This window comes from Alosa pseudoharengus, unplaced genomic scaffold (assembly GCF_046254945.1).
Source record: "Alosa pseudoharengus isolate Yale_2024_CS ecotype anadromous, Long Island Sound unplaced genomic scaffold, YU_APseudo_1.1 YU_APseudo_1.1_scf_18, whole genome shotgun sequence".
In the NCBI taxonomy this organism is placed as follows: domain Eukaryota; kingdom Metazoa; phylum Chordata; class Actinopteri; order Clupeiformes; family Clupeidae; genus Alosa; species Alosa pseudoharengus.
This window is the reverse complement of record NW_027468650.1, coordinates 7,466,584-7,476,183: the sequence shown is the minus strand read 5'-3', so window position 1 is coordinate 7,476,183 and position 9,600 is coordinate 7,466,584. Positions and strand designations below refer to the sequence as shown.

The 9,600-nt window shown below is 41.9% G+C and overlaps 1 protein-coding gene across 1 annotated transcript; it reads left to right on the top strand.

The window, feature by feature from the left end:
* Positions 1-3,982: 3,982 nt before the first annotated feature.
* chst2b (carbohydrate (N-acetylglucosamine-6-O) sulfotransferase 2b) lies at positions 3,983-6,925 on the top strand. The gene has a single exon (XM_076290169.1). The coding sequence runs from the start codon at positions 4,989-4,991 to the stop codon at positions 6,381-6,383; it is 1,395 nt and encodes a 464-aa protein (XP_076146284.1). The 5' UTR covers positions 3,983-4,988; the 3' UTR covers positions 6,384-6,925.
* The last annotated feature ends 2,675 nt before the right edge of the window (positions 6,926-9,600 follow it).

The following is a 9,600-nucleotide window of genomic DNA, read 5'->3' as shown; positions in this document are numbered from 1 at the left end:
CCCTGGCGTGAAAAACATTGAAGACCCCTGATCTAGCGCATCCCTTTCACAGATAAGTAAGGGATAATGGACGACACGGTGGTCTGTTCACAGAAGTTAATGCACTGTCGAGGTTGTAAAACGGCCCCGACGCGAAGCGGAGGGCCGTTTAAACCTCGTAGTGCATTAACTTCTGTGAACAGACCACCGTGGAGTCCAATATCCCGCTTATTCCACTGTTGCCACTTGCGTTGTGTTCATTTCATGTTACAATTTAAACGTTTTAATCGCTAAAACTGTCTTGTTTGTAGAACTAATTTCTTCCGACACATATCAACTAATTTCTCAACTCACAGGACAAACTGCCGTTACTAGTTCTAAATGGATGGTTGCTACGGCCAAAGGCCAGTCGTTAGTTCTATCTCTCCCGTTGTCAAGCGGGCGTATCCCAAGATTCTGATGAACTTTAGCTTTGAAACATCGCTATTTTACTTAGCCTGCTGTCATCCATCTAGCTAAAAGCCACCTCCGTCATATGCTACAATGTTGCAATGTTCTGAACGTATGCATTTTACAGCTCGGATGCAACGTGACAGTTCATTTAAACTTCACAACGAGTTTGGCGAATTAATATACAAGTGTGATACGGCCAAAAAAATGGATCTACTTCATAGGTGTGCAGATAACATACGGTTAATGGTCGTTCTAAATTACATAGGACAATGGGAAATTCAACCAAGCAGTGGAATAAATAAATACATTAACTGGCAAACTTTATGCTTTTTGTGTTGATGATATCATTGGATCTGAAATGGACTCTGAAGCAGTTTTAGTCCACTGTAACTTTAAAGAGACAAGCACATACGTATGATAGCCCTGTAGCCTAGTGCACCGGCCTTCTTAATAACACAGGAAAAACAAATGGCATCAAGAGAATAGCTCCATGATGCTTAGAGCATACTCAAGGGATATATTACATGTTATTTACATTCAGTAACATTTGTTTTCATTGCCTATTGAGAATGAAGAAACATTATATTATAGAGCATAATGGATGACATTTGCTCATCAAGTGTCACCATTTCCATGTAGATGACAGAGCTTTCATAGGTCTGCTAATTAGTTAACAAACACCACACGTTTGCCTCCTCCATTAGGGAGTGGGGCTTGGACCTACATCTCATTACAGGACATCTATTAACTCAAAGTTCAAAGACCTAGGTTTATCGACTGTGGTTAAGACCACATACTTTCACTTAAGTCAGCAAAATCCTTTGCAGAGACCCAGTCGCAAAGAGTTAAAATGCTGCCATAGCAGCCTCCTTTGGAAAGAGTACCACAAAATTCCACTTGCTCACTCTTAACTTGTACATCTTTTTTGATAATCCATACCTTCATATTCTTTTGTCATCATATATAATTTACACTTAACATTTTCATAAACCTTATCTTGATATTATGTCACTTAAGATGTGGTATGGTTAGCTGTGGTCTAAGCTGTTGTCATTATGTGGTTTTGAATATGACCAGCCAACCACTGGGTTGTTAAGGATAAGAAAGTAAGCAATTCACAGTGAAATAATTACTACTACAACTAGTCTACTACCATGTTAGTACCATGTAGTAGTTAGCACTTTGACATCCCAAAGGTGTATTAAGAAATAACTGGTGAGTACATATGAATAACATGACACTTCTCCAGACAATGTATCCCATAGCCCCTTCAGTTCCCAATTTTTTGCAGCATTTTTGAAGATTCAATACATCAGTATCAGATAGGCTTACTCATGTCAACAACAAGCTCTGTTTTCCATGTATTTGCATATCTTTCATATTCAACTGAATACCACAGAAAGAAAGCTGATATCGGAAGAAAGCAGAATCACATGGCAAATTGCACAACACCATAACATTCTTTATTACTGTGACATCTTATAGATTAAATTATAATTGTATGTCGGATTAATAAATCCAGCATTGCAGAACTGCTTTCCTCAGTGGTCCCACTGTATTCACTCATGAGATTAGTTTTATTGATCGTTCTGTAATAGCCCATAGCTGCCTTTGTGATATATGTGGGGATGTCTTTGCACTGGCAGCTATCATTTCTCCTGGTTCTATTGTTAATGCACAATTAATTATTTCTCATTAAAACACCGCAGTGCACCAAACTGTTTTGGTTATTTGTTATTTATTTCTGTCTTGGCACTGTGAGTCTACAATATGTAGCAGGCTATCTAGCTCCTTTTATGCTCAAAAACCATTCCATAAAAGCATAGGTTTATAACCATAGATAGTTACAAAGAAACAGATCACTGCCCTGCCTATAAGAGACTAGCATTATACTTCATAATGACAATATTATGCTTATGACAGAAGACATACAAAACTAGTTGGTGACAAATTCATAACATGCTTGAAAACCAAAGCTACGAAGTATTATAATAAACCAGGGTCTGAAAAGCGATTTAAGGTACAAGATAGATGTATTCTTAACAGTTGCCTTAGGCAAAAGCAAACTAGAAATTTTTTTATCAGTAGGTTAATATGCTGCTAGAAACTGAACCCATGATATTAGAGTCAACTTTGATCAACCAGTTAAGTAAGGGATAATGTATTGTCTGCCGGTCATTATCGGAAAATAAGACCCAACATGTCGAACAGGAACCCGACTCGCAGCGGTACTATGGCATACACATCACTACATCCTATATATTCATTACAGTAACACAGCATGGACAGTGTATTAAATCATTTTCACACATTCTACTTGCTCTTTTTTTTCCACCAGTAGATGGCAGTGCTCTGCAATGTAATAGGCCTACTGCCACCCACAAATTGGTATAAGAGAACAAACTAAGGTCATATAATTAACTACTAAGGTCATATAATTAACTATACTGCTCAAAAAAAATTAAGGGAACACTTCAATCATACACTGGATCGGTACTCTGACACTGTTTGGTTCTGAGTAAAACTTTTGAGGCGAGTCAGACATTCTGTGAATGTAATTTGAGAATGGAGAAAAGGGTGGAAGGTTTCAAAAAATGTGTTTTAACAATTATGGAAAACTGTAAGTGTTCCCTCAATTTTTTTGAGCAGTATATAACAAACCAATCACCTGAAAAATAAATTAACCAAAACCAATTCATTAATTAATTTTACAAATTGACCTATTCTTAGCTATTACAAGACAAAAATGTAATGTAAGAAAACATAATATTGATAATACTGTAATAGTAATAATACTTATTATTATTATATTATTTATATTAATTATTATTATGATAATTATTACTCTAATAATTTTCTGCTGTTTTAGTGGTAATGATATTGTAATGAATTATTATTAGTAGTAGGCTATTTGTTGTTGTTCTTGTTGTGTCAATATGAAAAATAGGTTTTATATGCCAGTTTTAGTGGACAGTGAGTTTAAAATGTTGTTCTTAAAAATGACGACTTTATGACGATGGTGACCCAATTTGCAAAGTTCTGGCAGATGTTGTAATCTGCCAATGGGCTCGCGACTTATTGGCCAGCTACTCTGTTCTACAAATACTGTAGGTCTACATGATCGCATGTAATACAATCAGACAGCAACATGACTTTTCACATCCTTTAAGCACGAGTTAGGCCTACATCAATTTAATCGGGCTGTCACTGCCAAAACAGATGTCACTTAAAATCAGATTATAAATCATTTGCAGTGAGAGAATTAGACGTCAACTCCCTATACTTCACCATGTAGGCTACTAGTAAGATATTGCAGCCTACTGGGTGAATCCAGTTCGCCTTCCCACCGTTTAAACAGATTTAATAAAGGAGCAGATAAAGAAGTCTAATTATGAGGTAGGCCCTACTTTTTATGGGATCAGGGGATGCTGGAGAGGCAAAGTGCATTTCACGGCGCCAGCGCCCCTTGTGTTACGGTTGAAGGAACAAAATGTATAAATATGTTATCATGCTAGGAGAACACGAGCGCGAATAGACGGAAGCAGACGCTGATACAGGGACAATAGAACTCATAGCGTACTAATGCAAAGTTCACGCAGGAAGAACATTAACGGATAAAATCAGGCATTAAGATACCTTCCTTTGAGTGGTAGAGATAGGGGGTGTTTCTATACTACGACTCTAATAGCAAAACTGCACATTTTGATAAACACAAAGGACTAGAGCAAGGCGGACGGTTTCATCCATAATTTCTCTTCAAAAGTGAATACCGCTTTTGTCAACCATCAGCTACCACTTATTGCCGTGGGCGTGCCATAGATGCATTGCGTAAAATGACTGACATGCCCAAGAACGTATGGATTCGCGATCTGGAGCTAAAATCTGGTCATGTACCAATGGAAGCAAGAAGAGGGTGGTCTTTTCGGTCCGTAGCCTGATTGAATCAGTCTAGTTTATGAGTTGGAGATACGGAGCATCAGTAGGAACAACAAAGGATATATGGATGCCGATTTAACGACTCGCCCTGTAACATATGAAGCACGGAATGTTTTGCGTATTGAAATCGGAGCCAAACAGATCTTCGTTGGTACTGGAGAGAATATTATTGTTACAGTCTGAAGCCAGTGCGGGAGACGTAGCTTCATCTTTTGAGGAGCTGCATCAGATTCAGGCTGTGCCGAAATGCCCGTGATGTACAGGAGAGCATGAGATGTGAGGAGGGCGTCAGTTTCTGCTGTTACATTGTGAGCTGATGTTATGATATAACACTCTTAATTTGATTCATGGGATATTGGACATACCTTATGACAAGTTATGTTTTAAGTGTGGGGGAACCTTGCGCAGTGCAGTGAAGGCTTGTCAGCTGTATCGTGTTTGATTTCGAATTTGGAATGGAATGCGAATTGCATTTTTACCTCATTTGTTGCAAGATCTTGCACAGATAGTTGCCATTCTGTTAAGGACATTACCTAATACCTAACATTGTGGTCATTATTATTCCATGTGAGAGGTTTATTTAATGAGTGGTGCATACCACTCTCTTGGGGTACAGCTAGATGAGAGGCAAACAGTATCAGCAACTTAAGTTAACAGCGCCTTGGGAGAAGGATGGTGGCTATGGAAGAAAGCTCAAAACATATAATAACCACACCAAAATAATAGCTCAACCCGGAATCGTGATGAAAGTGCTCCGCAGAAAGAGGATAGTCCTCTTCATAGCCTATTTCCTGCTACTGGTGCTAACCATGTTGAACTTGGCTAATTACAAATGGACTAAAGAGCCTCAGCAGTGCACCCACCAGATGAGGAGTACCCCGTACCAGAGCCGGTCCGACATCCGGTTCCTCTACAGACCGCCAGTGGCCAAAAAGAGGCAGCTGGTGTACGTGCTGACCACCTGGAGGTCGGGCTCATCCTTCTTCGGTGAGCTGTTCAACCAGAATCCGGAGGTGTTCTTCCTCTACGAGCCCATGTGGCATATATGGCAGAAGCTGTATCCGGGGGACGCCGTGTCGCTGCAGGGGGCAGCGCGCGACATGCTCAGCTCGCTGTACCGCTGCGACCTGTCGGTCTTCCAGCTGTACAACAGCCCCGGCGGGAAGAACTTCACCTCGCTGGGCCTGTTTGGCGCCACGCTCAACAAGGTGATGTGCTCATACCCGCTCTGCTCGGCCTACCGCAAGGAGGTGGTGGGCATGGTGGACGACAAGGTGTGCAAGAAGTGCCCGCCGCAGAGCCTGCGCCTGCTGGAGGAGGAGTGCCTCAAGTACAGCACTGTGGTCATCAAGGGCGTGCGCATCCTGGACGTCAACGTGCTGGCTCCGCTCATGGAGGACCCGTCGCTGGACCTGAAGGTGATCCACCTGGTCCGGGACCCGCGGGCCGTGGCCAACTCCCGGATCAAATCCCGGCACGGCCTAATCCGGGAGAACTTGCAGGTGGTTCGGAGCAGGGACCCCAAGTTGCGGCGCGTGCCCTTCGTGGACCCAGGACACAAGGCCAATAAAAAGGACGGCTCCGACTACCACTCCATCGGGGCCATGGAGGTGATCTGCGACCGCACTTCCAAGACGCTGCGGAGCGCCCTGACGCCCCCTAGCTGGCTCAAGGGGAAGTACATGGCCGTGCGCTACGAGGACCTGGTTGAGAACCCTGTCAGAACCATCCGGAATGTTTACCGCTTTGCCAATCTCAGTGCCAACCACGACATCGAGTCCTTCGCGCTCAACATGACAAGTGGGACGAGCTCCTCGTCCAAGCCCTTCATCGTGTCGTCCAGGAACGCCACGCAGGCGGCGAGTGCATGGAGAACAGTGCTGAGCATTCAGCAGATCAAACAAGTGGAAGACTACTGCCACCACTCCATGGCTGTCCTGGGCTATGAACGGGTGCGGACGGCCGGGGAGGCAAAGGACCTCAGTAAATCCTTGCTAACTGCCTCAAAACTGTAATGGACTTGCAAAGTAAGACCACACCAAAGACTGGGTTTCCAACAGTGAATTTGCATTGAGTGATGACGACATTATGTGGAATCCAAGTTTTATTTAAGGTGTTTGAAATGAGGATCGTGACTCGTTAACTGGAATGTATGTTCCTTTTTTTAGAATTGTTATGTTAAATTGGAAAACTTATTTTTTGAAAATGGACTTGGATTTGAGACTAAGAGAGGCCTACAGGCAGACTGCTGAATAAAACTGTTATGAACCAGTAACCTGACAGTGATTACACATCTTGCTTCAGTGGATGTGCTCAAAGTGTTATGAATGTTCAAATTTCCGAAAAAAAAATGTCTGCATTCCCCTCAGATCCATATTCCCTGTAAATGTGACAACTGTGGTTACAAAAAAGAGCAACCAAGCAAGATCACAGGTAAACGACAAACTAGAAACAATTTCAAACAGTAAATGACAAAAAAAAAGCTCAATGGTAGAGCTGTCTGTGTTTATTTGTCAGTACTGGGAGACAATCATTAAAAGTGGTCTGTTATATTTTTCCTTGTTCTCGGACTGAATTGAATATTTACACAGTAGATTTGTCAGTTCATCAATATGCATTATGTTGTTTAGGATGCAAAGTCTTGAATGAATGTCATGGCATGAAAACCAGTTAAGCCACATCAAAGGGCTCTGAGGCGGTGGCTGTCCTGATGCCTGTGAACCCAGGTGCCTTCACTGAACTCCATCAAGCCTGTCTTGGAATAATTGTATTAAATATGTGTCACTGTTGTCAGAAGGTATCAAAGTGTATTGCATGCCTTGGATTTTTCCCACCCGTCAACTAATTCGGATTAGAGCCAAACGCTTTGGAGTAGGTCATGTTAGGGAGCTGCAACGGTGCTTGCTGTGCCTGTTTGCTGTCTTAGAGCAAATCCTCTGTCCTGAAAGGATAGTGTAGCTGAAAAAGAGATAGAAAACAGAAGCAATACTTAGTAGCTTCAGTTCTGTTAGTTTTTGTTCCTTTTTGTACGTGCTTAGTTAGTATTAGTGGAGCATCTTTTCACTGCCTATAGTTACAAATGCTAAAAATGAGATGGATTGTTCCAGAACACAAGGAACTGTCATTCTCCAGTCACGGGTTTGCTGTACACAACAATGGGCCTCTTCTAGTAGTTAGAGGGCTGTGCTAGATTACAAAGCTGGATATGTCAGTCTTTGCCAACCATGAGTAAGAATGAAGCCAAGCAATTTATAGCCAAGCCACACTAATCAGCCGCAGAATGGTCTGCATTAATTTCCAAAGCGATGTGCATGTTTATCAATACACGTCATACTGACTCCTGATCAGTTAGCCTTGTTTTTGCTTCTCCTGTAGTGGTCAGCTGTATAGCTGAATGAGATGTGGATGGTCTTCTCAGTCGCGTGCATTTCTGTGGAACGCTGGGGGGAGGATTTCTGTGCCACTTCGAGCTGACACTGAAGGCAAGGCAACAGGCCTGATAAATCCAATCAGAGCTAAAAGGAAAAGCGGGAGTGTGTCATAAAATGCTTTACGACATATATGGTGGTAGCGTAAGCATGGCCTTGGGGACTGACAGGCAAAAGCTGTAATGACAAACATGTCATCCCAGCTCCATATTCATGCATGCACACAAAACATTGAAGAGCAGCCAGAGAACTAAAAAAAAATAGGTCTGACTACATGTTTTCCCCCAAGAAAATAAAAACATACATGGATGTTTAGCTAATGAGAAGGGGCGACCTTTTCTATGTACCCAACAGCCCTGTGACAACACATTAGGGGTATGACCCAGTTACCATGACGATGGTAGCTTTGGGAGCAGAGGGGTGGGGGGCAGTCTTTGACAAATTAGGGAACAAGATGTCAAAGGTCAACTTCTTCACGTGGAATGTATCAGTTTGAAGAAACTGTTTCCCTCTGAGAAGTTCAAACATTCAGATGTGTTTAGCTTAGGTCATGTCCTCTGTGTGTGTATGTGTGTGTGTGTGAAGTGGCCAGCCCCTTGCTTGCCATCCTCTGTCATCACAGGCCATTTGAGGTGTCAAGTCTCAAGTTATTTTAAGACAAACAGCTGTCTCCAGACCTGTTATTTATTTTTGCCACTCACTTTGATCTGTGTTTTCTTTTTAAAACAAAGCAATGCTTCAATGCAGACTCCACTCTTTGAGACATGCTGGAGTTGACTGAAGTCCTCCTCCTCCTTCAAAACTGCTGAGGAGCAAAACCATCCTGATAGCCGCAGGAGGCTGAATCGCCCCTCAGTATCGAAAACACACTAGAACAGCAAGAAGGTGCACTGCATGATGTAGGGTTGAGATGTTTCTATTAAAAGAGACCCCATGTTTTTCCTGAGGGTATGTCACCCAGGCACAAGGGGACCCTAATTTGAATGATGGGCAAGGTGTAAAGTCTTAAGTCTAACTAAGCTAAATTAATTAGGCTAAAACTATTTCTTAATTTAACACCATAGGCAAGACCGTATACCTGCCATCGATAGCTAGAAAATTGCTTGTTGATAGACTTTGCACTTTGCACACCATTTTAATTAGGGCCCAAGTATTCAAGAATTACACTTTAATTACACTAAAGTTAGGGTAGTTAAGTGGGTTCATGTTTGTTCATGTAAACAGTGTCTAACTGATGGAAAGGTTGGGGAATCCTTCAGCTGTGAATGTACATCTGATCCATGCTTTTTATATTATATTGAGATATTCTCTGTGCAATCAGGCTTCTGTTGGGGGAAGCAAGAGTTTGTTGTAGAGTTTGTGTGAATAAATACTTATTAGGGGAATGCAATATAAGATCTCTAAACCTCTTTGGAAGCGAAAGGCACAGAGCTTTATTTAAAAGAAACTTTTGTGCCCTCACCTTTTGGCACAGTCGAATCAAAGGATCCATTTAGGTGTTTGTGGAAGCTGGTTAATTCCATACTCATTAAATTAAAAAGGAAAGAAAAGCGGAGACGAATGAAATGAGTTGTTTCATATTTGCTGCGCCAGTCCAAAGGTTTACTTTTTAAAATGAAAAGTGTCTTTGAGTTGGAGAGAGAGAGGCAATAAGTGTTTCCCTGTGCTCTTGGGTGGAGAACCCTCATACAATAACAAGCTCAATAAGCCTGATTGTGTGTGATTGTGTGTGTGTGTGTGTGTGTGTGTGTTTGTGTATGCACGATGGCACGTGTGTGTGTTCAGGGAACACCCAAGAGCTGCA

Bases quoted from the DNA above. Each gene is read 5' to 3' on its own strand.
- chst2b (XM_076290169.1), top strand. From the start codon at position 4,989: ATGAGAGGCAAACAGTATCAGCAACTTAAGTTAACAGCGCCTTGGGAG.